We start from the raw sequence: 26,748 nt of genomic DNA on the forward strand, positions 1-26,748 counted from the left end.
TGAAGGCTGGGACTATAACAATGTTTAAAAGGGAACTGGATAAATTCATAGTGGCTAAGTCCATAAATGGCTATTAGCCAGTAAGGGTAAAGAATGGTGTCCCTAGCCTCTGCTCATCAGAGGATGGAGATGGATGGCAGGAGAGAATCACTTGATCACTGCCTGTTAGCTTCACTCCTCTGGGACACCTGGCATTGGCCACTGTCAGTAGACAGATACTGGGCTAGATGGACCTTTGGTCTGACCCAGTACGGCCGTTCTTATGTTCTTAAGTTCTTAACAATGGCACTTTGTCTTCACAGACCACAAGCAGTGGCGGGCCATGTCCCCCAGGACACTACTGCACAGTGGGGAGCAGCAGAGCACAGCCATGCCCTGCAGGGAGCTATAGCCCATTCTGGGGCATGGTGCTGTGTTTGGAGTGCCCAGAAGGCTTTTACTGTAAGGCTGGTTCCAGCAATTACACAGACTGTCCTGAAGGTAAGTGCAGCTGCAGTTATGTAATAGGGAATGTGAGGAACAGTGTCATAAGGGCACTAGCAGCTCTTTGTAAGGCTCAGCACTAAGATAAAGTGCTGTTGGCTTCACTGAATGCTTCCACCTTGTCTGGAGGTCCTGTATAGTACTGATGAGTCACACCATGGACTGATTGACATATCCTGGGACCAGTTCTTTTGGGGAAACTGATGGAGAGGGCACCCCAGCACCCTTGCCAACAATTTGAGACATTGCAAGCATCTCTTAACTGTTAGGGAAACTGTTGTCTCCTTCCTAGGATATTACTGCCCAAGGAATACGGAGTTTGCCACACAGTATCCCTGTCCACCAGGAACCTACAGTGAGCAGTTAAACACAAGGGATGCCTCCAAGTGCCAGCTGTGTCCCCCTGGAAAAGTCTGCTCCAAATCAGGCTTGACAAGTCCTGATGGACCATGCACACCTGGATGGTTTTGTCCACCCGGATCGGCATCAGGCGAGCCAATATCCCTAGGTAATCACTCTCTGGCACTGAAAGAAGCAGTGGAACATTATTATTATTATTAGATGTGGTGATACTACAGAAGCATCAAGAAGTCACAGTTGAAGAAAAGGGCCCACAAGGTGTTTTTTTGCAGTGCTGGTAAAAGACAGAGTGAAGAGAGGAAAAGATGCTGCCACATGCAGTAATGTTAAATGAAACAAGAACTCTTGTTTGTGGTGGAGATGTGTGTTTGCAATGGGTCTGCAATCTTGGCAGAAGTATTTCACTTCCCTGGGAAGAGGCTGGGTGGGTATTTCCATTGTGGGAAGACATGCATAGGGAGGAATTTTCACCCATCTGGTGCATTTCACATACTGTGGTGATGAAGGTCATGTGCTGTCAGTACCTAGCGAGAAGGAGAGGTTGGGACTTGACAGTGAGTCTCTTTCTGCTGCTGTATGTTCCTTTGCCTATCTCAAGTTCTGTCCTTTCCATTAGCAGGGTCAGAAGCTTCACCTCATGGGTCCTTCAGGCTATGCCAAGCGGGAACATATTGTCCTGGTGGTTCATCCCTTCCTATTCCCTGTACCCCAGGTAGGAGAGGATATATTATTTTTTGCCAGAGACAAAATTTTTGACACAAACCCTTACCCCACCCTGCCAAACTCTGCTGACTGTCCCAGTTTTGTGCTGTCACTGCTAGACCGCTGCTGTCTCCCATTGACTGTTGCTTTGATGGCCTGTATGCAATGACATTGCAGCTCAAATGCTTTGGGAATCTAGTGGGACAAGCACAGAGACATGGAGCCTGAATGAGGGTCTCCCTTCTGTTCCCTGTTCTAGGCTCATACTGTGCATCTGCAGAGCTGGCTGCGCCATCTGGTCCCTGTGATGCTGGCTTTTACTGCATTGGGGGGTCCACGCTCCCCAACCCAACAGATGGGGCAGTGGGAAATATTTGTCCTCCAGGCTACGTGTGTCCGAAAGGAAGTTCTTCTCCATCTCCATGTCCCCCAGGTAAATCAGACAGCAGCTGCTGGCTGCCCTTCTTTCTTTTACCTGATGCCTCATGAGATATCTGAGTTCCTGACATTGTTTTAAAGCCCCTTGCTGTGTGGCACTGAAGCATACCCGAACAGTGCCTAAGGGGCAGCTTCTGTCAGCACAGGATCTTAGCTTTCACACTGAGGCTGTTAAATGAGGAGCAATGGGAAGTTGAAACATTTAAAGTCCTCCATTTCAGTTCCATTCCCTACAAACGATGGGAACTGGTCTTTCACATCTTCATTAAAATGCATAAGGATTATGTCAAGGGGAGGGGGAGAGAGGAACACTTTTTGGATTGCTAGTTTCCTGGTATTGGCATGTAGATATTGTAAACCAGAGCTACTCCGCCTTAGGTAGGACCAGAATGGATATGAACTACCCAGCAACTAGCTCTCAAATGCCACCTCCCAAACCATCACATCACAGGTAAGACTGGGACTGCACTATCTGTGAGATCCACCACAGCCAGTGCTCATACACTATTGTCTTCAGCATCTCCTGGCCAGAGAGGCTGAGACTAGACTTGCTGAGAGCTCTCCTTGCAGCTTTTCAGCGCTCCTCCCACAGGCATGTCCAGGATGCTGGGAGAATGTTAGCATGGATTTTTTTTTCTTTTCTAGGCTCTTTTTTGGCCCATCAGGGTGGTCAATCAGCACAAGATTGCCAGCCCTGTTTAGCAGGATGGTTCTGCTCCCACCGAGGTCAAAGTACACCAGAGGGGAGATGTAAGGAAGGCTGGTTTTGCCCAGAGGGGTCTGTATCAGGCCTTAATCCAGGTAGGAAAGTTCTAGGATGACCCTTCTCATAGGGAAATGAGTGAAAGTAACAATAGCAGAAATGTTCCCAAATTGCTAGTTACTATGAGGTATGTCCCTTTAAGAGCTGTATCCAGCTTCGCCAAACAGGGGAGCTGTGAACAGTTCTGATAAAGCCACCTAAGCTCTATCACCAGTTATTGAGCTGAGCTGGAGGTGAATCTGTATGGTTGTCCAGTTTGTTCATTGTTATTTCTATTGTGGTAGCACTTTGCAGCCCCAGTTGTGGACCAGGACCCCTTTGTACTAGATGCCTGACAAACACACAACAAAGAGGCAGTCCTGACCCCTCAAAGACCTTACCCTACCCATGGCTATAATTATGCAAATATTATCCCTTTGTGTTCATGGACTGGAACAAATGAAACAGAGGAAATCCCTGAAGAATCCATCTCAAGATTTTCATAAGGCCCATTGTGGGTCAAGACTGGGCTTTGGGAGCTTTAGGGCAGTGGCTCTCAAACTTTTTTACTGGTGACCTCGTTCACATAGCAAGCCTCTGAGTGTGACACCCCCTTCCCCCTGAGAAAAAATATTTAAAAAGTGCTTTTTTAATTTAACACCATTATAAATGCTGGCAGCAAAACAGGGGTTTGGGGTGGAGGCTGATAGCTCCCATGTAATAACTTCATGACCCCCTGAGGGGTCCTGACCACCAGTTCAAGAACCTCTGCTTTCAGGTATACTCCACACCCAGTGAATTTCATTTCCTTACTGAGCCCCTTGTAGGCCTCCAGCCTGGCTGGATGCATCTGATGAAGCTCTTAACATACCCCAGTTTTTCTTCAGTTCCTTATGAAACATTCATGGTATTAAATCTGCGAGTTCTTTCCCTTTGACACTATCCCTCACTTAGCTGGCCATTGCAGCTCTAAACAGCAGCACACAGGAGTTATGCACAGTCTCAGCATTAATCCAATCCATTCTCTTCTTTATAGATTATATATGTCCTGTTGGGCACTATTGCCCAACAGGCAGCCCAGAGCCCAAACCCTGTCCCTCTGGGAAATATCAGGACCAGACTGGTCAAAGCCTGTGCAAGACGTGCCCAGCAGGAAAGTAAGTGGAATGCATTTAGCCTGCTCCAGTATCCTGGTTCTTCTACTGGGAATTAGCATATGAATTCCCCTCTTGATGATTTGCCTTGGGCTGCTCTGTTATATCCTTTGATATACATGGCTGGTCTCCTTGATCATGTCCTTGTATCTCCTTCCTTCTCATTATATCAATTTCTGTATTATAAGCCCTTCCTCACAGAGTTGTCATCCTGTAGACATGTCTCCAGGGAGGTGCAAAATGCTCCCAAAGATAATAGCTTCCCCCAGACAGGTTTCATCTGAGTCCTTCATTTGTTTCCTGAAGAGCATTCCACATTGCCTTGTCTTGCAGTCACAGACTACAAGTGTTGCATGGAAAATGGCCCTTCTTTATCCTGGCAGAATTGTGGGCTGTGACAGGTTAATTTCAATTTGGCCTTTTATTGGTAGGTTCTGTGGCCCAGAAGTCCAAATCCAAGATCACAATGAGACCTTTTCACATGGAACAATGAAGCCAGCAGATTGCCCGGCTGGATACTACTGCCTCTCAGGAACTAAAGCTGCCAAGCAGTACCCATGCCCCGAGGGCACCTTCAGTAACCAAACTGGGCTGAGCAATTCCAAGGACTGCAGAGCTTGCCCTGGGGGAAAATTCTGTGCAGATGCAGGTAAGGAGCAGACAGGTGGAGATTAGCTTCCCTGTTCAGGCTGGGAAGATCCTGCATTTTGTCTTGGAAGGTCCAACTGAACTTGGAACGAAGACAGTAGGTCTTGATTTCATGCATGAGAGAGAAACCTCAACAGGGAATGTGACCTTAGAAACTAACCCTCTGATTAGCTTGTGTCATAGCTTTCCTACTCAGATCTGAACCTTAGAGTTCAGAACATAAGATGCTAGCATGAAACCTCCAAGCTTAATTACCAGCTTAGATCTGATATCGCTGCCACCAGACAGGAATTTCAGTGCCTGCCTCACTCTGGTCTCCCCAAAACCTTCCCTGGGGGACCCCAAGACTCAGATGCCCTGAGTCTCACAACAAAGGGAAAATAACCCACTTCCCCTTCTCCCTCTTTACCTCCTTCCCAGGCTTCCCTCCCTGGGTTACCCTGGAAGATTACTGTACTTAAACTCCTTAAATTACAAAAAGCGAGAGACAATTCCCTTCCCCCTCCTTCTTTTCCCTCCACAATTCCCTGGTGAGCTGCAGGCTCAATCCCCTTGAGTCCCACTAGGAAAAAATCCAACAGGTCTTAAAAAGAAAGCTTTATATAAAAAGAAAGAAAAGACAATAAAAAATTCTCTGTATCAAGGTGACAATAATACAGGTATTGGCTTAAAAGAAAACATGAATAAACAGCTTATTCCAAAAGAAATACATTTAAAACATTCCAGCAACTACACACATGTAAATACATGAAAAAAATATAAGCTATTGTTTTTCTACCTTTGTACTCACAACTTGGAAACAGAAGATTAGAAAAAGCCTGAGGTAGAGAGATCCTCTCTCAGAGCCGAGGAGCACTAGAGCTGAACAAAGAACCCACACCCAAAAACTTTCCCCTCCCTGAAGCTTTGAAAAATCTGGTTTCCTGATTGGTCCTCTGGTCAGGTGTTTGGTTCCCTTTGTTAACCCTTTACAGGTAAAAGAAACATTAACCCTTAGCTATCTGTTTATGACAGCTTGTTTGAACTGAGATACCTGTTTGCACCTTGAATATACTTACCCTTCTTTAGTCGCAGTCCTGCACTGTTGTGTTGTGATGCTATGTCCTGGTAAACGGCTGTTGTGCTTCACCCCTGAAGTGGCCACATTTCAGCAGTGGGTGAAGTCATCTCTGCACAGTCTTTTGGGAGATTTTTGGAGATGAAAAGTGCTCTAGATATAGATGATCCCAATGTCATTATAAAACCTTCATCTCTGCAAGCTAGACAGAGATGGGCAAAGACAAAGATGGTTTTGGATTGGCCAAACCCAGTTGGTGAAGGATTACAAATCCTGAACCAGAGGTGGTTTGGATCTTGGATTAATTTATCCTGTATTCTCTCTCCTTGATAAGGTGGATGTAAGGTTCTTTGTTAGCCCCATCTCTAAATGCCTCTGTGGATAAATCACTATGTGATGTAGGAGCAGGAGAGTGCGCATGGGGCATTAGACACTGAATTAATCTAGATGCCAGGCTTGGCCATTTTTTGCAGCCCTGAGCTTGTGAACTACATAATGCCTCTGCTTTTTTTGTCTTTATCCTTCTCTGCATCAGGTCTCTTGACCCCGAGTGGCCCTTGTTTGCCCAGGTATTACTGCATTTTGAAGGCACGTGTACCTAATCCTGTTAAAGATGAAACTGGAGACTTGTGCCCAGCAGGACACTTCTGCCCACTGGGTAGCAGCAGCCCAGTGCCATGTCCCATTGGTACCTTTCTACCTCAGTCTGGGATGGCATCCCACAATGCTTGTCTGCCCTGCCCTGGGGGGAAGTTCTGCCAAGGAGAAGGGTTGACCAGCGTTTCAGGTGAGTAGTATACATCATGGATGTGTATGTATGAGATTCATGCCATTGTTTTTATTCTACAGCATCACCAATTGGTAGCTAACCTAGGGATGGGTCTGGCCCATTACAATTTGTGGGACACCAAGATGCTGGGAAGAGTGAAGTTCTGAATCCTGTTCCAGCTTGGATCAAATGGGAACTAAACTTGGAAGATCCCCAAACAGACTAAAAGCTGGAAGAGACAGAAATCTCAAAAATCTTTGTGAATTTAATAGCTGGATTTCTAGACCAAAACCCTCTAGACAAGACCAGCTAAGCCACCAACCCACTGACAGTTCTGAGATTCATGTTTCTTAGTCTTGCTCCTGAAATTCTCTGCTTTGCAGGAACCTGTCATGATGGCTATTACTGTGATATGAAATCCACACGGCCAGACCAGAAACGCTGTCCACCTGGATCCTACTGCCCCAAAGGCACAGAGTCCCCAGTCCCATGTGGTGCTGGAAGCCTCAACCCACACGGTGGGAAATGGCACTCAACAGACTGTCAGCCCTGCCCGGCCGGATACTTCTGCAGTGGTATGAGTCTTCATCAGTGTTGTTTGGTGTTTGGGGAAGAGGAGGTGGAGTAGCAGACAAGTGGGAGTAGGTCTTCCCAGCTTTATTTCCTGAAGATTTGCCTTAACAGACATTCCAGGATCTATCCTGTTATAACTGCAAATAATCACATTAGATCATTAGCCCATTTCCTTTGGCCAGGGTAGGAAGGTTCTCTGCAGTGTATATGTCCAACCTAGTTTTACACGTCTCAAGTGATATGTCTTCCAACACTTCCCTTGCGTGTCTCTTCCAGGTTCAGACAGTTCACCATTCAGAAGGGTTTCTTGGTATAACAATGGTTTCCTTGGCTCAGCTTCATCCAGTTTCTCTTTTTTAACACCTTGGGCTTGTCACACTTCCTCTGCCCCCTCGGGGTTTAAACTCCTTAAAAAGCTGCTGACACTTATCACCAAGTTGCCCACATGGTCAGTGCCAGAGTCATGAATGAAATGTCTGGGTGTGCCTCAGTAAAGTGAGGTAGCATAGGAACTTCTTAATATCATAAATAAAGACCCAACAGAAAGACAAAGGCAATGTATGACCTTGATGCCAGAGATGTCTCCCCCATACTCCAGAGACATGAAATAGCCTGGCGGGCAGGTGTTTGACACTGATTAGCAGCCATGATCTACTGTAAGTGAAGGATCATATTACTGCTCTGAGATAGCTACTACTGTTCAGGTGGAAAGTGCCTTCTGTCTGTCTACCCAGGCATTTATTTGACACCTATCACTGTAATATCTGAACACCTCACAAGCATTAACTCACTCACCCTCCTGCACCTGGCCTGCAAGATAGAGCAGGATTACTGTTCCCATTTCACAGATAGGAACCAGAGGTGAAGTGGCTTGCCCAAGTTCACACAAAGAATTTGTGGGAGAGCAGGAAATGAAACTCAAACCTCCTAGATCCCAACTCAGAGCTGTACCCAGACCCCCATGCTTCCTCAGGACAGTTACTGCGTAGCAGAGCTCTGCTTTGATTGGTGCAGTGACTGGCTTGCCTGGGGGATGCAGTAATAAGCGTCTGTCTTTCTGAGGCTGGATTTTCACTGTGGAGAACATTTGTTTCCTGATTTGAACTGGGCGTGTGATGAGGCCATGCACCTGTGGGATAGGATGGGAACCAAAAGGATCTTCTGCCTCCATAACTGCAGGGCTAGGAAAAACTGCTGCAGAGGGACTGTGCTCTGCTGGTTACTACTGCCCACCAGGCCAGACCTCAGCCACTCCTCTCTCCTATCGCTGCCCCCGTGGCTTCTACTGCCCTGCAGGATCTGCCATTCCCAAGGCCTGTGAGAGGGGGAACCACCAGACACAGGAAGGGAAAGAATCATGCTATATCTGCCCAGCAGGATTCTTCTGTGAACCATCCAACAAAAGTGAGTGGGTACTGGGCAGGGCTGTGTTTTTTGAGGTGTGGGGGCGGTGTCTGTTGCTGGGGAAAGACTGAGAACAGTGTCTTCCTGTTAAGCACAATGGGGCAAGTTCTTCTCTGAGACCCACGAGTGCAATTCCCATTGACTTCAGAATGTCCTTATTCACTTCAGTAAGCCTCTGCCAGGTGGGCACTGCATGCATTGGTATAGCGGGGAAGGGTGGCAGGTCAGTTCTTGGTATTGGATGAGGGAGAAATACACCTGTCAGAGTGTCAAGCAGCAGGCCAGTAGGGGTGGGACAACACTAGACCATTTCTGCCACCCTCGAGCCACGAAGCTTTGCATCCAGACAAACATAGCAATGTAATAATGATGATGGACATTCCTGTAGCACCTCCGATTCAGAGAACTCAAAACACTCAGCATGATTTACTTACAATGAGCATTTCACCCATTGCTGTGATTCTTCCCAGTCTTGGGAGGAAGATGGCAGCCTCTATACAATGCTCAGTTAATTTAGGACTAGAACTGAGAGATCCCGCATTTTGTTGAGCCAGCAGGAGGTCAAGAAAGGCTTAATGTTCTGGCAGGAGTTTTGGGTCAACACATAAAAACTCCCTAGTCACAAGAGAAACAATCATGAAATCTCTGGAGCAAGTTGCCATTCTTTGTGTTTTAGGTTCTGGGACACAGACTCCCAGGCTGTGCCCTGCAGGATACTTCTGTCCAACTGGTACCAGCTTTGGTACAGAACATCCATGTCCAAGGGGTACATTTGGACCCAAGACTGGTGCCACTGGTGAATCTGACTGTGAGCCCTGCCCAGCAGGTCAGTAAAGGTCTGGCACAAGTTATCTAGAGAGCATCTGAGGGAAGACTTGGGGGAAAGATGAAAGGTCAAATTCTGCCTTCAGTTACTCCCCACTGACTTTCTCAGCAGATATGACATAGAGGAGACCTGGAGACCCCCTCACTTTGGATTTCTTTTCTGCTCATTTCAGGCACATATTGCTCATCTACAGCACTGTCCCAGCCATCGGGGCTTTGCCACTCAGGGTATTACTGCACCCAGGGAGCCATCCACCCAGCCCCCATCAGACACAAGGTGAGTGAATGCCAGCCTAAGGCTCGGCTGCTGACCATGACATCCACAATGCAGTGATCTTGGGTTTGGACTAGGGACTAAGGGCTTCTAGCCTGTTAGTAATAACAACACTATAATGTTCTAGAGTAATCACTCCCAAACACTCCAGTAATGCCAGTGGAAGTTGAAGTGTTTGGGATCGTTCCAGAAGAGTAGTGTGATGTTTCAGATGTTGTGGGGGAGCTCCTTGGTATTGGGAAGCAGCTCCACTCCTGATAAATTCTGAGAAGAGTAGCCTGGTTGCTGAGATGTGATCATGCCTTGGAATCAGTCCGTGCCATGTCTACATTTCTGCATCTCTCACACTGATGCTGTGCTGCCTAGAAACCCCACTAGCTAATTCATGGCACAAACGTTGGCCAACGTTGGACCAACCAACATTCCAGGACTCCCTTTTAAGTCAGGCCAGCCCTGCAGTGAGAGCTCCAGTGGGAGTAGACCTGCAGTGCTCAGCTCACATCCATGCTTTCCAGTCTTACTGCAGCACTAACTGGGAAACCTGTGATTCCTGGGTGTTAATTTTCTCTTCTTCTCTTTCTCTCTATTTTTTTGTTTCACAGGTGGAATCTGCTGGCTTGCCTCTGCCTGGAAATGATATCTGCCCTCCTGGGCATTTCTGCCCCAGTGGCACAAGCCATCCTATGCCCTGCCCTCCTGGAACCTATTCCACCTCCCTGGGCCTGGGAGCAGAGGAGCAGTGCCAGCCCTGCCCAGCGGGACAATACTGCAGTCAGGCAGGATTGTTTGATCTGTCCCAGACATTGCCATGTAGTGCAGGGTATGGCAGTGTGGTCATTCTCCTTTTTGTATTGACAAACTGAGACCTGCAGGCCTCTGTTGGAAGTAACATTGGGGCACCCAATAACATCTCATCATTGATAAATAGGGGCACAGGACTGAGATGACCTAGTAGTTTGGTAATAGGATATAGAGCTTTTGCCTCCTAGGTCACGAGTTAGAATCCAGCCCAAACTGATACTCATCAAATATTATTGCAATCAGGTGGCTACTCACTGACCTGTGCAAAAAGCATTTGTGATATCAATCCAGTTCTGCTGGGACAGGAGTTTAAACCATGAAAGACATTGAGTCTGAATCTCTGTTGTCCTGCACCCTGTGTGTAATTGTTTACACCAGCTGGGTGTAACTTGCAACCACACAACACCTGGTTAATTTTGTAGCCTTCTTTGCACTGGTGTAAGTGACTGCACAAGATGCAGGGCCACAGAAAGTCCAGCCCAGTGACACAATTGTCCTCTTGTTGACAATCTCCAAACAGATGTCAAGGATTAACTGAACCCCAGAGACCCTACTCTTCTCTCCCTTGGAGGGATGCCGGTCCTTTCAGGTCAGCTATGAAGCCTGCACTTGGTCTGTCTGTTCTATAGATCGTACAGAAGCTTTAAGTCTCCATGGCTGTCAACCATATGCCTTCCACCCACATTAAATTAAATACAGAGATGTTTAGTTTGCTACAAAACTCATGATTTAGCCCAGAGATCTTGCCTTTTGTGATGTCCAAGTAATGTATAATTTGTCAACACAGAACATTTTCTTTTTTTCTTTTCTCTTCCTGCATTAAACTCTTCTTCCAGAAGGGGGTGCACTAATCCATGAAAAGGGAACATCACATTCCAAGAGCCTGCAGATGAAAAAAATGCTGTTAGGCCATTGCTCATCCATCTCACAAACATCTCTTACAGTGAGAGACTAAAAACACTCCGTGTACTTAGTTTATTAAAAAGAAAGTTAAGAGGTGACTTGATCAGGTGACAACCACCTACATGGGGAGAAGCTGGACCCTATTTGGTATGAGAGACACCTTCTGGCAGAACAGCCTCTCTGGGGGAGATTGGGAAGTCAGTCCCCCTTTGACCTGAGGTTGTTCTCCTTTAGGGCATGCTGCAGGGTCCATGTGGTCTCCTTGGCCCATAGGGAGATGGAGGAGGTTGTGGGGGAATGAGGATTTAATCGTCCAGGGTTATTAAATGCTTGTATGCCTCTACCCCAATATAACGCTGTCCTTGGGAGCCGAAGAATCTTACCGTGTTGTAGGTGAAATGTGTTATATCTCGAACTTGCTTTGATTCACTGGAGCATGCAATTCCCCACCCCACTCCCCGAGCACTGCTTTACTGCATTATATCCAAATTCATATTATATCAGGTTGCATTATATCAGGGTAGAGGTGTATGTGTTTAGTGATATCCATAGGTAATTACTGGAGTCTGTTTTCTGTATCAGATATAGCTTAAAGAAATTGTTAGGGGTGCCCAAGCTTGGAATTGGTGTTCTGTCAAGCACTGCAGTAGAAATGTGACTCAGTAATAAATAAATAAAGTTAGGCACCTAAATGAAAGTGACCTGTTTCTCAGTGGCTGCACCCTTATTCTGACAGAAAACAAGGGAAGCTGGGCAGTTTAGCCCTGTTCATTTAAATAAAAACCTCAGTTTTGAAAAAAGCAATTTCCAGACCTGTCAGAGTGAAAAGCCTTATTTGTCCAGACTGGGAGCATGTTGTGGGCATTAAGGTGCATCTACACTGAGTGCTGGAGGTATATTTTTAGCACATTAGCTGGATCAGAGCACATTAGCTGGCAGATATGTCTGCTCCAGCTGGAATTTATACCTCCAGCTCCAAGTGTACCCATACCCTCAGTTGCAGTAGCAGAAACAAATTGATGTTTTACCAGTCATCTGCGCTGAAAAGAAAAAGTCCCAAATGTGCCTAGCTCCCAACTCCCTTTCCTCCATCAGAGCGGTGCTGGGAGGCTCATTTTTCAGCTCTTTGAATTCTCTCCTCCCACTCACAGGTATGTTTGCCTTGAAGGAAATTCTGCTTCCTGCCCTTCTGATGGGATTCGTGGTTACAAATGCCCCAGTGGCTTCTACTGTCCCACTGGCACCAGACTGGAGATACCATGTGAGCCAGGCACTTTCAGCCCTATGCCTGGAGCAAGCATCTGCCTCCCTTGCCCAGCTGGTATGACCTGCAGACATGCTGCCACTGTGGCGCCAGTCAGCTGCCCCAGAGGTAAGGAATCCAGCTGTACAGCAGAACCCTTATCGCACGATGGGAAGGTGCAGTGTGTGAGGGAGAGCCCATAGAAATGTACACAACTCCCCTTTGCTGCTCACCCACTCTGTGCTCCAGACCCAGCAGTGCCTTCCTTTCTTTTAAGGGCAGTAAATGTTATGAATGACCCCAGTACTCATGGGGTGGAATCCTAGCTGCTTTGAAGACAATGGGAGTTTTGTCATTAACTATCAGTGGAGCCAGGTTTCCAAGGCAGGTGCTTTGACTGATGAGGAGTGCCTAATTCACCTCTTTGTATTTACAGGTTACTATTGTCCAGCTCGGACTGCAATGCCTCTGCCATGCCCTGAAGGTACCATGAACACCCTGGAGGGGGCACTGTCCCCTGCTGCATGCAAACTGTGTCCAGTGGGGAGGTACTGCAGGGGGGACGCTAACTGGGAACCAGATGGTAAGTTGTCCTGGTAGATCCAGAGCCACCAGGCACTGGAAGTCCTTGAGGCTTACACCTGCTTCATGCGGGTAGGGCAGGGAGTGGGGCTTTCTGAGCTGGATGAGGCCAGGAGGTAGTGGAGATTCCTAAAAGATCAGCGGAAGGGAGTTAAAGGAACCCCCCCAACACACACACACACCTTGTTACTCTCATTCAGTCCATCACTGTCATTCTGTTAATCAAGTTTGTGTAAAGGGATTTGGATCTGTCATCTCGAGTCCTTTAGCTTCCTCCTCCCAATTCTCTTTCTTCTCCCCTTTCTCTATTTCCTTTCTTCCTGCTCTCAATCTGTTTCTACTCTTTCTCCCATCTCTCTTTTCTTTCTAGCCTCCCAGTGCTCTCTCTTCTCTGCCATCCCCTCAGCTTATCTCTGTCTCTCTCTCTAGCACAGAGCAACTAAGACGATGCCAAAGTGCAAAGGTTTTAGTTATGAAAGAAGAGAAGAAAAACTGAGCTCTTTCCAGAGGACAGAATCACAAGGGGAACCAGGAGAGGAAAAAAAGATCTGGGAGCGTCAGTAGGACTGATTAGTTGTGGGGAGAATGTAGAGACGGGGGGATGGAAGGTGAGTTTAGAATAGAAGAGCCCGGGAAGTCAGAAGATGGTGGTGGGGACATAGGGGAGCCTCTGGTGGATGCTGTAGAGGAGACAGTAGAAAGCTGCTTTCGTCCAGGTCCCAGCTGCCTAGTTCTGGGGCTGGGGTAGGTATTTCCCCCAATCCCGCTGGAACAAAGTGCCATGGGCTGAGCCTTGGGCACCCTTTTTTTCCCCAATGGCAGGTCTGTGTTCAGCTGGATATTACTGCTCAGGAGGAGCTGCCGATGCCGTTCCACACAGGACACCCAGGCTGCCATTCAATGGGCCCTGTCCACCTGGACACTACTGTCCGGAGGGCACTCAGTTCCCAGTCGCCTGCCCAGTGGGCACCCTGAATAATGCCACAGGTGAGTGCGGCTGCCCTCGTGGATTTCTTCTGGTATCCACAGAGCAGCAGGGCCTAATTTCTGGTTGCACAGCATATGGTAACAAATCTGTAGCTACCTGGGAACATTATAGTGATCACAATGCTGGACACCAGGGCTGCTAGAAAAATCCAAGACAACACCAAAGATGCAACTCAGCCCTGTTGGCTACAAAAACACAGGCCCCTGTCACTTGAATTAAGGGAGCTTCTCCCTTAGTGGTCAGCAGTATAGTGCCCTTGACACACAGTAGGACAGTTCTGTTTACAGCCAGTTGGAGGCAGTGGTGTGCATCCTGGCCAGCTGATTGCAATATAATTATTGTAGCAAATACAACATTGATGTTACTGTGGTTCAGATGAATTCTTCCTCCCCCATCTGCCATTTCCCTGTAACTCTAGCTCTTCCCACCCTCCAACCCAGGTGGCTCCTCCCAGGACAGCTGTGTGGCATGCTATCCTGGATCCTTCTGCGCTAGCATCGGTCTGAGCTCGCCTACAGGACCCTGTGCTGCAGGTTCCTACTGCCCAGCGAACTTCAGCTCCTTCAGCCCCACTACATTCCTCTGCCCTAAGGTACTGTCCTCTGACCGGGATGAGAAGGGGTTGGGTCTCCATACTCATTCAGTCTTTGCCACCTCTGCCAGGTTTGCCTGCTGGTGACAGCCAACAGTGTCAGTTAACATTAAGGCAAAGAGTTTTCAGCTTTCATGTGGAGAGAAGCTGCAGAGGCCACCGGCCCAGACCTGGCCTCACTTAAGTCAAGAGGAATTTTGCTACAGGCTTCAGCAGCTCCAGTAGTTGGCCCTACAAACAGACGCTGAATTTGTTTGGATCTCTGCATTTCTCTTCTTTCTGTTTCTGATTCCTAGGGTCACTTCTGTTCTTCTGGGTCTGCCCATCCAGCCCCCTGCCCAACGGGGGAGTACCAGCCAAACAGGGGTTCTGAGTCCTGCATTCCTTGCCCACCAGGCTTCTACTGCGAAGAGGCAGTTGCAGGAGACCCTCAACCCTGCCCTCCACACACCTACTGTCCTGAAAGTACGTACGGGATAGTCCTTCACATGCACAGTAGCACACGCTGGCTCATACTGCTTTCCTGGCTTGGCTGTATAGCATGTGCCAGGACATGCCCTTCCCTACCACACTGCCACTGCTACATCCCCTTCCACTCCTTGTCTCTTCCCTGCTGGGTATATATCTTCCCATTGGTCCTATGTCAGTGCATCTCACTACAAGCAAGGAGGGATTCTTCTAAAGGCTGGGGAATGGGGGAGTAGAAACAGAGCAAACCATGGGCCCTACTTACCTTTCCCTTATACCTGGTGGAATCATTTACACCTGTGTGATCTGGATGTAAAACATTATCCAATCACAATGCACTCCCTCTGCAGTAGTGTGAATGACCAGGTGCTAGGCAGGCAAGAATCAGGCCCCTTGTGCATATCTTTCTCCAAGCTGGGGGGGAGGGAGAGAAGAAGTGGTGTAAGTATGTGTGAGACTAAGAGCCGAGAACAGGCATGGGGGAACGGCCCCGGGGGGGTGAACAGACAGGTAGGCACCAAGCAGAGCCCTTCTTGAGTTCAGAGTGCAGGTGTTTTCTCCTAAGGGCTCTGCAATGCCCTCTGCACTGATCAGACCCTGATAGCCTGGAGCAATTCCATGTCAGCACAAGCATGTGAATAAGTATGCCCTGTGAGTGAGAGCATGCTGGAGATGTGGCTGGTTTTGTCACCCTAACAATGCTTGTGCAGCTACATGAGACAGGACTTCCCAATTCAAAAAAGTATAGTCACTGCAAATAATGGGCTGCCTGCATGAGAGAAGTACTGTAAAGCATTTCCAGGCCCTCTCTGGCTTTATATTTACTCTCATGTTTCTGTGTTAGGTACACTGGTTCCTTCTCCATGTCCCGATGGCACGTTCACCCCTCCAGACATGACTGGCCTCAGGGAGGAGAGAGAATGCCTGGCCTGTTCACCTGGTCACTACTGCAGGTCCTTCTTCTACCTGTTGCCTCTGTAGTTTCAGTTGGAGCTAGTATTCTTCCTCCCTGCCCTAAACAGTTGGGCTGCATTGTTGTGCGTGGTTGAACAGCTGCTTTGTTCCACCCCAGAGGTGGCTGTACTTCAGTAGTCAGTGAAGTGACCCCAGTATACATACCGAAACCTTTTACTCCAGCCCAGATTGTGCCACTGACAGCTGCGTGGAGGTAACCCTCCACCTTTGCCTCTGTGCTGTCCTGCTTTGGATACTGTCTCCAGTTTCCTGAGACTCTCCTTGTTCTTGTGCTACGAGAGAGGGAGAGCATAAGTGCCAGGTCTCCCTTCTGTAACCATTTGTTATTTTATAGACATTTATCATGTCATGACAGACATTACCACAAAATTCAGAAACACCCTTTAGAGTTTCCTTGGGCAAACTGAGGACTCAGCTGGGACAGGCTGCTCATTTTATTCAGCCTCAGCATCAGAGGCGGCTCTATGTTTTTTGCTGCTCCAAGCATGGCAGTCAGAGAGCCTTTGGCGGCATTTCTGCAGGAGGTCCGCCGGTCACGCGGATTCAGTGGCAGTTCTGTGGGTGATCTACTGGTCCTGCGCCTTTGGCGTACCTGCCACCAAATTGCCACAGAAGCCGCAGGACCGGCAGACCTCCCACAGAAGGCTCCCTGACTGCCTCCCTCAAGACGACCAGCATACCGCTGCCCCCCTCTGCCCCCACCCCAGCTTGCCACCCCAGGCACGTGCTTGCTGCGCTGGTGCCTGGAGCTGCCCCTGCTCAGCGTATGGAGGAGAGCTTAAAGTAGTTTCTGCAGATTATTCCTGCTCCCAGAAAGCAAGTGAAAATAATTCTGCTTAGCACTTCACTGGCTCTTTATACAAACAAAGAGCTTAACAGACATTAGCTATTTAGTGCACAATAGCCTTATGATGTGGGGTCTATCAAGATGGGCCCCAGGCACAAACTTTGTAGGCAGAGGTGAACTTCGCAAACCATTGGCAGTGTTGGGCTGCAGTGTTTAAGTTCAGACCCATCTCTCAAGGATAGTAAGCATTGTCAGCCTACCGTACAGAGAGAACAGATGACTGAGGCAGAATGAGATGATGGGTAACGTTTTCAAAGGCATCAGAGAGACTTGGAAACCTAAGTCCCATTTTCAAAAGTGACTGTCACTTGGGAGCCTGGGGCTCACTGAACGTCCTTGTCAATTATACCTGAAGTGTCTTGTCCAAGGGGTCACGGAAAGAGCATGTGTCAGAGTTAGCATTCCAGCACAGAAGCTCCCCTCCCCTCTAATCTCTGTCTTTATCAAATGGGGGCCAGTCCCTCAGTCCACCTGCGCCTTTTAGGGCTATAAAGTTCTCAGTTTGCCAGCAATGGGTACATTGCAGACAGGGTCCAACATATGAGTTAGTGTTTGCATGTGGCACATCCCCAGCAGCTTCCCATGTAAATTCCCACTGCTCTCTCTACACCAGGGCTGGGCGGCTGGAGGGGAAGTGTGCTGCTGGGTACTTCTGCCAGACCAGGAGTTCTGAGTCTACTCCCCAGTGCCTTGACTTTCCCTGGAGCTCCCTGACAGAATGCCGCTGGGGGCAGGTGCATGCGGGTCTCTGCCCAGCAGGTGAGTGAAAATCACAGTGGTATGTAAAGTGTACAGTAGATATCTGGTTTTAACCAGCCAGGGACTCTGAACTAGCAAGTGTCTGGGAGCTCCAGGGAAAGTCAAGGCCCTGGGGAGTAGACTCAGAACTCTGCATGACGTGTGCTGATCCCTGCTTTGAAGGTCCCATCAGTTTAGGGTAAGTAAAGGAGATCTTTATCTGTATTGAAAGTCCTGCATTCATTAGTGCCTCCTCATCAGTTCCTTCCATTTCCCTGATCTCTGAACAAAGACATGCCTGACCAAAAACCCCAGATCCAAGCAATCCCAGGGTCCAAAGCCAGAGCCCAGCTAAACTTTATGCCTCAGCCCCAGTCTAGCTCCAATGCCTCTTGTCCAGGTAAGTGCTGCCCTAAGGGGCTGAGCAAGCTGTCTGCATGCTGTTCCCCCTTCTGTGCTGAATTCAGGGCAAGAGCCTTGAGTGCTAGGGCTTGGCTACACTTGGAAATGTGCAGCGCTGGGAGTTACAGCTGTGGTCGTACAGCTGTGTAGGAACAGCGCTGCAGTGTGGCCACACTGACAGCTACCAGCGCTGCAGTGTGGCCACATTTGCAGCATTTGCAGCGCTGTTGGGAGTGGTGCATTGTGGGCAGCTATCCCAGCGTTCAAGTGGCTGCAACGTGCTTTTCAAAAGAGGGGGGTGGGGTGGAGTGTGACAGGGAGCGTGGGGGAGACAGAGAGAGTGGATTTTTGGAGCAGACACTGTGACAGCTCCCTGCCTTGCAAATTCTGGCCATTTCCCCCACCCCTCTCTCAATCACTCTTAAATGCAAAAAGGCTTCAGACCAGATAAGCAGCTTCTCCGACTCCCCCCCCCCCGCCGTGCTGTTTCTCTCCTCAAGCAAACACTAGCAGCTGTTCTCAGCTCCCTGCCTTGCAAGTTCTAAGGACTGGAAGATACACAACAGCTACCTTCAATCATTTTAAAAGTTTTGACCCTTCCCCCACCCCTCTCTTATTCACTAAATGCAAATTATGCACTCCTAAATAGCCTTCAGACCACATAAGCAGCTGCTCAACACGGACTCCCCTCTCCCCTCAAACAAACAGCTGTGAACATTCCAAAGCAATTCCCCTGCCTCGGCTCGCTCGCTCGCTGGAGCAAAGAGCAGCTGTGTTTGTTTTTTAGAGCTGGTCATTCAGCCGTTCTTCCGGTTTGTTGTGGACAGGAATTCTGGGATACCTCTTAATACCCTGGAGGCCAATAACAGCGCTGTTGGTGTCCACACCTGATGAGCAGCGCTGCATCACCAGCGCTGGAATCGCTACACCCCAGTCAGACCAGGTGTACAGCCAGCGCTGCAGCCAGGGAGTTGCAGCGCTGGCTGGGCTTTGTAAGTGTGTACACAGAGTGAGTTGCAGCGCTGTAACCCCTTCATCAGCGCTGCAACTCTCCAGTGTAGCCAAGCCCCTAAGCTCTGATCTCTCATGTGATAATCCATCATGTTTTGCCCTTTGGTTATTTCTTGGAATGCCTTGGTGTCAAAAGGAGACATTGAATTAGTATTTTGCATGGTCAGTTTTGGCTTTATCACCCCCAAACCATCCACCCTGGGCTGGAGATAGGGTCCCAAAGTGTGGGCTTTTCTGACTCAGCTGCCAGGGGAGATAAACATCCCTATAGCCTTAGTTGTATGTTGGAGCGGGACTCCTGGAGCTCTGGACCCTACCCACTGTCAATTTTTACCTCTGTGACTTGTCGGGTGATGTTAATGTCAGGAGGTGGTTGGTGGAACATAATGATGCCAACGTCTGCTGGTGCAAATTCACAGTGCTGGGTTGTTGGCCTGGCAAGCTCTGAAGGTGACTATTTTTTCTCTTTGTGCGAACAGCTCACCCACAGCCCTGCAGCTGCTAATGCTGTATCAGAGAGAGATAGGCATGGAGTCACCTTGCCCATCAAAAGGGACATTTTTTGTTTCTCTGTTAGGTTTCTACTGCCAGGAAGGCTCCGAGGTGCCAACGCCATGCCCCCCCAACACCATTGGAGCTATCCCAGGGGCAAGGCGGAGAGAAGACTGCCTACCCTGTCCACCAGGCCACTGGTGTAAAGCAGGTCAGGACTCGGGAGATAGTGGGAATAATTGATTATGTATCTGAGAGGAAAGTGTGTGTGTGAATCAGTGAGCCAGTCAAGCTGGTACTGATGTAGGGGTCTGTAATGTGAAACACAGGAAGCTTAGACAAATCCATGGTCTGGCCAGTATGGTACCCTGTCTTCATCAGTGAGTGACCAGTCCTGGATACTGCAGAGGAAAGAATAAATACACACTTTATTCACCTTATACTTTTTTATTAGTATTCATTTTTATTATTTTATGAAGCTCTGTAAATGTAAGCAAGGCTTTATAATCTAGAGCAGTGGTTCTCAACCAGGGGCACACATACCTCTGAGGGTACAGAAGTCTTCTGGGGGTACATCAACTCATCTAGATATTTGCCTAGTTTTACAACAGGCTACAGAAAAAGCTCTAGCGAAGTCAGTACAAACTAAAATTTCATACAGACAATGACTTGTTTATACTGCTCTATATACTATACACTGAAATGTAAGTACAATATATATATTCCAAGTGATTTATCTTATAATAATATGGTAAAAATGAGAAAATCCGCAATTTTTTTCAGTAATAATGTGCTGTGAGTCTTTTGTATCTTTACGTCTGATTTTGTAAGCAAGTAGTTTTTAAGTGAGGAGTAACTTGGGGGTACGTAAGACAAATCAGACTCCTGAAAGGGGTACAATCATCTGAACAAGTTGAGAGTCACTGATCTAGAGAGGGGACCCAAATCAAATTCAATCTCCAGTTCCTCTGTCCTTTGTGGTTCTAGTCTTCCAGACAGATGTGCTGTTTGTGGCTGGATTCTGTCCATGTGGGTGTTTGAATAGGATCCAATGCGAGATGCCCGAGAGGAGGCAGGGGGAAGGAGGTTCTGGCTGGAGAGTGAGAGTACCTCTGCTGATGCTCCTGTTTTCTGTTTGTTCAGGGGATCCAGTGGCCTATCCGTGCCCCCCTGGACACTACTGTGGCAGCGTGAATCTCACCGAGCCCATCACTCTCTTGGCACCTCAGCAATGCCCTGAGCACACTTACCGCACAGCCCCAGGGGCACAGAGCCTGGTGGATTGCGAGCCTTGCCCCCCAGGTTATCTCTGCCAAACACCAGGTGAGCTGCCAGCTGAGGGACAAAAATTGCTGCTGTTGAAGTCAGGTGCAAATCTCCTATTGCAGTAGAATCAATCCCTGAGACAGGAGGGGGTGGAAATTCTGGGGTCTGCTGCATGACCCACTCTTGTTCACAGAGGTAATAGAACCTGTGCAGCTTGCCACTAGTTCCCTCCACTGCCCTTCTTTTCATTTTTCTCTCCACCAGGCCTTACCAGTTTTGAAGACTACCCCTGCCCCCCTGGATACTGGTGCCCAGGTAAAGGGGGCAGGCTTTTATGCCCACCTGGTACCTTCAGGACCCAGCCTGGTGCAGCATCTTTGGAAGAGTGTGACCCCTGCTCTCCTGGCTATTATTGCCCAGACCCAGCAGAGACGGGACTGCCCAATGTCCAAGGAGCTCTTTGCCAACCCGGCTATGAGTGCCCACCAGGTGAGATGCCCACATTCTTTGTTTTTCATCCTTTTTCTGCACAACACTGTGCATGATGGCTCCTGACTGTAGCAGGCAGGGGTGACCCTGCGATCGCTTCCTTGCAGTGAGCCTCATAAGGGCCACTCACCCTAAGATGACATTGCGGGCAGGCTGATCATCTTGAGGCCCTATCTAGTTGTCACCCATGGAATCCCATCCTCAGTTTTGCTGTGATTGTGACACTCAAGCAGAATGAGCTGGGACTGGAGAAGAACAGCCAGACATGAGCCAGTCCCTTTCTGTGTTAAACTTTAAGTTAATAGGCAAGTAGATGGATTTCCAGCAAATGAGTCTGTGTCCGTCAGTGAACAAGGTGAGGCATATAGGGATGGTACTTTCCTCCCTGGCTCTGTAGACCACAGAAGTCCCTGGCCACTCTCACAATGTCCCCCCACTTCTTCGCAAGGTCATATTTTTTCCATTGATGGTAATTCATGTTAGGAGCTCTTACTTCTTGTTTAGTGTTATCCCTCCATCTGTTCCTTGGCTGGCCATGAGGTTGGGCACCATAAGGATGTTCTTCCATGAGACACTTAGCTGATCTGTCCTCCATCGTTCTAACCACATGTCCTGCCCACCGAATGATCGCAGGGTTTAAATATCCCCCCATCTCCTTCCACTGCTCCCTGGGAATGTCATGGTATCACCAGTTCTTATGTCCCCATCAGGTTCAGTGACTCCAACCATATGCAGGGGTGGCTTCTACTGCGGGCTCCGCACAGGGGTCCCTTCCATGTGTCCAGGTGGATATTATTGTCCAGAAGGATCATCCAAGTACAACACCCCCGAACAGCTGTGAGTATAGCGCATTCTTGGTGAAGGCATAACTAGGGTTCTGGCAGCTCTGTATACTCTGAAATCCACCTACTGTAAAATCAGAAGGTTTTAGTCACAACCTTCATGCATTTTGCAAATGTTTCAAAATATTTTCCATCACAATCGCAGATTTTGAAATAGTAGGACTTCAACTATTGCGGCCAGTTAAGATGATCCTCAATTTGTAGCAGTCTGCCTGAGGTTGGGGTGGGGAATGGGGAAAGGAAGAAGGAATTTGGCCTGATGAGACCCCCTTTTAATTTGCACTGAGCTAACCTCTGAATTTTTATTTTCATGTTTTTGGAAATTCATTCTTGGAAGTTGTAAAATGTAGATTTGCATGTCCACATGGAATCTGCATACACATGCAAAACAGAGTTTGTATACGAGCCATGACTTGGTAATCCAGAACTATGTACTTAGAAATGTGTGAGCATTTCCAAGGTTCCAATTTAAATGGCGCTTTTGCAAATTCAATATGATGTGTTATTTTCACATCCAGTCCAGTATTCCTAGTGCAGCTCAAGGTCATTCTGAATATATCTGTGCAAAGCATCACTCTCCATGTAGTTCTGGGGTTTAGACAGCTGTCAGTGCATTGCAACCTGCTTTCAGGGAACTGTGATGTGGTGAAACTCTGTTTATAGTGTAGTGAGAGAAGCTTCACTGCATTTGAATGGACTTTCACTGATTATATAAAGACGATTCACTCCATTTGAAGCAGGTTCCATTCTATCACTTTTCTTAAAATGTAGCAATTATCTTCTCCCAGGTAGTCATTTAACTGCTGCTTTCCCAGGTGATTATCTCCTCCTCTCCATTGCCTGTATCCTAGGATGCTGTGAAGATTAGCTCCCTTCCAGCCTAGCCACCAGGAATTGCAGCAAAGCGCTTTTCCCATTCACCTTGCTTCCTGCCTTTGTCTCTCCCTTTAGATGTGTGTTCCCCTATTACTGTCCTCCAGGCAGTGCCCATCCACTGCTCTGCAAGGGAGGATACGCAGCCCTGAATGTGACCGGCCCAAGGGACTCCTTTGAGAAATGCTGCAGGATTTGTGATCTGGGCACCTACCATAGTGACTCCCTCATCAGCCCATCCTGCCAGCCCTGCCCATCAGGCTTCAGTTGCCCCCAAGGTAACTGAGCAGGGACTCCATGGAATAGAAGGCTGGAGCAATATAGGGGACATAGCTGTCAGTCTGGGTTGTGGGAGGGCTGGTATATAATAGGGGATCCTGCTGTGATTCTGGGTGTTAGAGGGCACTCAGGACTTGCCAAGTGGCACTGTTGGCTTTCAGAGGAGAGAAAGACTCATCTTTCAAACAGCTGATGGCAGGTTTCCACTTGGATCCTTTGTTAAGCATGCTGTGCATATTAGCTACTTGTGCAGGGCATGGAGAGCCTCACACATACACCACACTGGGTGCCACTGGTTCCATCCCAATCGAATAATTTCATCCCCTTGCCTGTCTCCAGAATTGCACTGTGCTGGGTCCTTCCCATTCTGTCCAGTGTTTCCCCAGTGGAGGGGACAGCAGTCTCTGTGTCTGAAATGCCCCCGTTGCTTTCCCCAGGCAGTGCAAGTTATCTCCAGCAGCCCTGCCCCAGGGGGTATTATTGCCCTCCCCTGGCAACTGCACCTGTGCCCTGCCCCCCAGGGACCCATGGCAACACCAGCCTGGCAAAGCAGCCCGAGGAATGCCATGCCTGCCCTGCTGGCTCCTTCAACCACCTCTATGCTCAGACAGGGTGTTTCCCCTGTGGGAGCTCTTCCTCTTCACAGCCAGGTGAGTCACATCCTGTGTAGGGGAATCTGGCTTGCTTGATTAGAGAGTAATGGTAAAACACCAAACCATTGGCCTCTGTGCTCATTATGAATGACTTCCTCAACCAGGAACAGGACAGCCAACTGGGGCCTCTGTGATGTTCTGTGTTTGCCTCCCACCCCCGGCTGTCCCCTGGTCTGTCCTCCAGCTGAGACTGAGTGCACGGCCATCAAACCTGCCTCCTGCCCCACACAAACTATGGTAGCTTAGGGGATTTAGTCCCACTGGGTACAAGCAGTAGGGAAGAATAGATAACAGGCCAGGGTTTGCCTTGCTGCATGACTCTAGCATTTTAAGTCATCCCTAGTGGGCTGGGACCAGTGATCCACAGAGCCCTCAGCTGACCCAGATGGCTCAATGGACAAGTTAAAAGAGAGCTTGTCTATCTGCCACTTCTGAAAACCCCCAGCTGGGCCCCTCCTGCCTCTCAGTGCGAAGGATCCTGCCACAGGAACTTCTGTGACAATGGTGTTGAGACTGCGTAAGGCAGCTGAATCAAGCTGTCCCCACCCCTCTCCACATAGCTATATCAGTCTTCCAAGGATAAAGTGACTGAACACTTGGGTGTGTCGCTAAAGTCAGCAGATACGCCATGAAACCATGGGGAATGGATGACATGGAAAGAGTTCCCTTTTTGTGGGCACAGTTTGTTCCACTAAAGATGCTCCCTTCCATTGAGTCACACACCTAATTCCATGGCTCTGTTGCTGTTGTCTCCAAAGGGGCTAGCAGCTGTAGCTGCCATGGGCGGAACCGGGCTTTTCAGGAGTCAGATGGCTCTTGTATCTGCCAAGCAGGGTACATTTACTATGACGAGAGAGGCATGAAAAATTCTGACACCAACAGTGACCAAGACTGCCAGCCTCAGGTAAGACTGCTGCAGAACAGCCCTTGTGCGCACTGAAACTGAATGGCTCAGGGGATGGGTAATGTAACATAGGAGGGGATGATGTAGTGGTTAGAACACAAACGTGGGACTCGAGTCTGGGATCAATTCCCTGCTCTGCCACAAAATCCCTCTGTGACTCTGGACAAGTCTCTCTGTGCCTCACTTCCCATTCTCTGAAATGGGGATAATACTTCTCTCTCGCCCCAGGGTGTTGTGAGGTGCTTATGTACTATGGTAATAGAGGTCATATCTATGGGACTTCTGTCTCTGGGGTTGTCATTGTGGCACATTTCACTTAGAGCTGGTTGGAGAACTGTAATGAAAGTGAAATTGTTATTCTTCCTGCCTATGTTCTGACCACTGCTTTTTGTAACAATGTTAACTGGGTAAGAGGTTACCCTCTGAATGCTGGAGTTTGGCTATTGGAGGGGGCGGGGGAGACGGTTCAAGTGATGCCATGGCCGTGGTGCAATGTTATTGCTTGTCCCTATCTCACATGCGTGTGCTCACGTTGTTGTTGCAGGTGGAGGAGCGCTGTGCTCCCGGGGAAGTCCGTCTGGCATCCACACGCAAATGCATTTCCCCCGAACTATATGACTGTTCTCCCTTCTGTGGTGCACTGGGCGGAGAACTCAGTGCAGAGTTGGGCATGTAAGTCTCACTCCAGCGTCCTATTATGAAAACTCTGGCTAGCTCAGAGTATCAGTCCCACCCTAGAGGGGATGGGTGAGATGGGGACATATCTCCAGGGCAGGGCTGAGTGGGTATGAATACTTTCCCCTTGCTGGACTTTTTCTGTGGATAAATATTGGCCTAGGTCTACAGCTCCATTCACTAAAACTGACTTCACTGCTAAATGAAGAAGCACAAATACAAGGTACTCACATTTTCAAAAGTAACTAATAATACAAGTGCCCAACTAGAGACCTCTGAAAGGGCCCTGATCTTCAGGGGGCGAGTGAACAGCACTTTGAGCTGTCTTAAGTTGGTCTGTGAAAATCATTAGTCACTTAGGGAAATTAAGACCAAAGCTGATGATGAATTCAGAGTTCATTCCTCATTCATCCTTTTAATGGAGATGCTTCATTTTTGGTCTGAATCTCTTTCATGGTTTCAGGTAGAGGCTCTTGAATATAGAAGTCAGTCAGGACATTACCCTGTTCTGTGCGGGTGAACTGCTGTACCTCAAAATCCTCCAGAGAATAAAAACATAGATGCATAGAAACATAGCAGGAGAGCAGTGAATCACTATGTACGTTGATCTCACCTCTCCTTGCTCTCAGCAAAAAGTCTGGAAGGGATACAAACCTTGTGCTTCAGGACTTAAACCAATATCCATGAGATACCAGGATGAAACATAGGTGAGAGGGCAGCTTATACCACATCTGCCTGCTACGGGGATTTTTACACCTTCCTATGAAGCACCTGGTACTAGCCACTGTCTGAGATACTGCAGTAGATGGACTTTGCAGGTGATGGACTCTGGCAATCCCTGTTTTCCACTTTTATAGAACTGACCACCTGACTGTACAAATTATAGAATAATGGAGCTAGTCTAACCATCTGCACCTTGCAGCTGCTTGCCCATGGGCTGTAAGTAACCAAGACCCTTTCTCTCTTTGGCAAGGTGTCGCTGTGAGCAGTACGTCTCCGCTGAAGAGCTGTGTGACCGAGAGTGCTTGCTGAACACCCCACAGATCTCTCTGAGCCTTGGCATCCATTCAGAGCTCCTACTGAGTGCTGGGGAAGGAGAGGACAAAGTGAGTTGAGACAGGCTGGGCCCTGCTTCCCAGGTGGTGTGAGGCAGGAGAGAGCTAATAGATTGGAGCCAGGTAAGGGGATTGTACTGGGTTCAAAGGTAGGGTGTTGGTGCGATGTGGAGGAGCCAGACTGTGCACAGACAGAAGGGAGTGTCTCCGTACTGTACAGAGGACGTGGAATATGGAGAAG

General features: G+C 48.4%; 1 protein-coding gene and 2 long non-coding RNA genes across 3 annotated transcripts; all 3 read left to right on the forward strand.

Annotated features, from left to right (window-relative positions):
* Positions 1-3,776: 3,776 nt before the first annotated feature.
* Positions 3,777-6,180, forward strand: LOC116837721 (uncharacterized). Its single transcript, XR_012657218.1, has 3 exons — positions 3,777-3,882; positions 4,311-4,528; positions 6,120-6,180. It is a non-coding gene; the product is annotated as an uncharacterized LOC116837721 (long non-coding RNA).
* A 2,832-nt stretch (positions 6,181-9,012) lies between these two features.
* LOC142047904 (uncharacterized) lies at positions 9,013-10,253 on the forward strand. The gene is made up of 3 exons (XR_012657219.1): positions 9,013-9,156; positions 9,329-9,432; positions 10,032-10,253. It is a non-coding gene; the product is annotated as an uncharacterized LOC142047904 (long non-coding RNA).
* Positions 10,254-13,900: 3,647 nt separating this feature from the next.
* On the forward strand, positions 13,901-26,667 carry LOC116837760 (uncharacterized). The gene is made up of 14 exons (XM_075073439.1): positions 13,901-13,945; positions 14,387-14,538; positions 14,835-15,003; positions 15,851-15,959; positions 17,442-17,587; positions 19,557-19,682; positions 20,615-20,794; positions 21,002-21,226; positions 21,937-22,063; positions 23,020-23,219; positions 23,742-23,870; positions 24,632-24,777; positions 25,322-25,449; positions 26,426-26,667. The coding sequence occupies exons 4-14, from the start codon at positions 15,901-15,903 to the stop codon at positions 26,565-26,567; spliced, it is 1,608 nt and encodes a 535-aa protein (XP_074929540.1). The 5' UTR covers positions 13,901-13,945; positions 14,387-14,538; positions 14,835-15,003; positions 15,851-15,900; the 3' UTR covers positions 26,568-26,667.
* Positions 26,668-26,748: the final 81 nt, after the last annotated feature.

Source organism: Chelonoidis abingdonii, chromosome 18 (assembly GCF_003597395.2).
Source record: "Chelonoidis abingdonii isolate Lonesome George chromosome 18, CheloAbing_2.0, whole genome shotgun sequence".
Taxonomy (NCBI): Eukaryota; Metazoa; Chordata; order Testudines; family Testudinidae; genus Chelonoidis; species Chelonoidis abingdonii.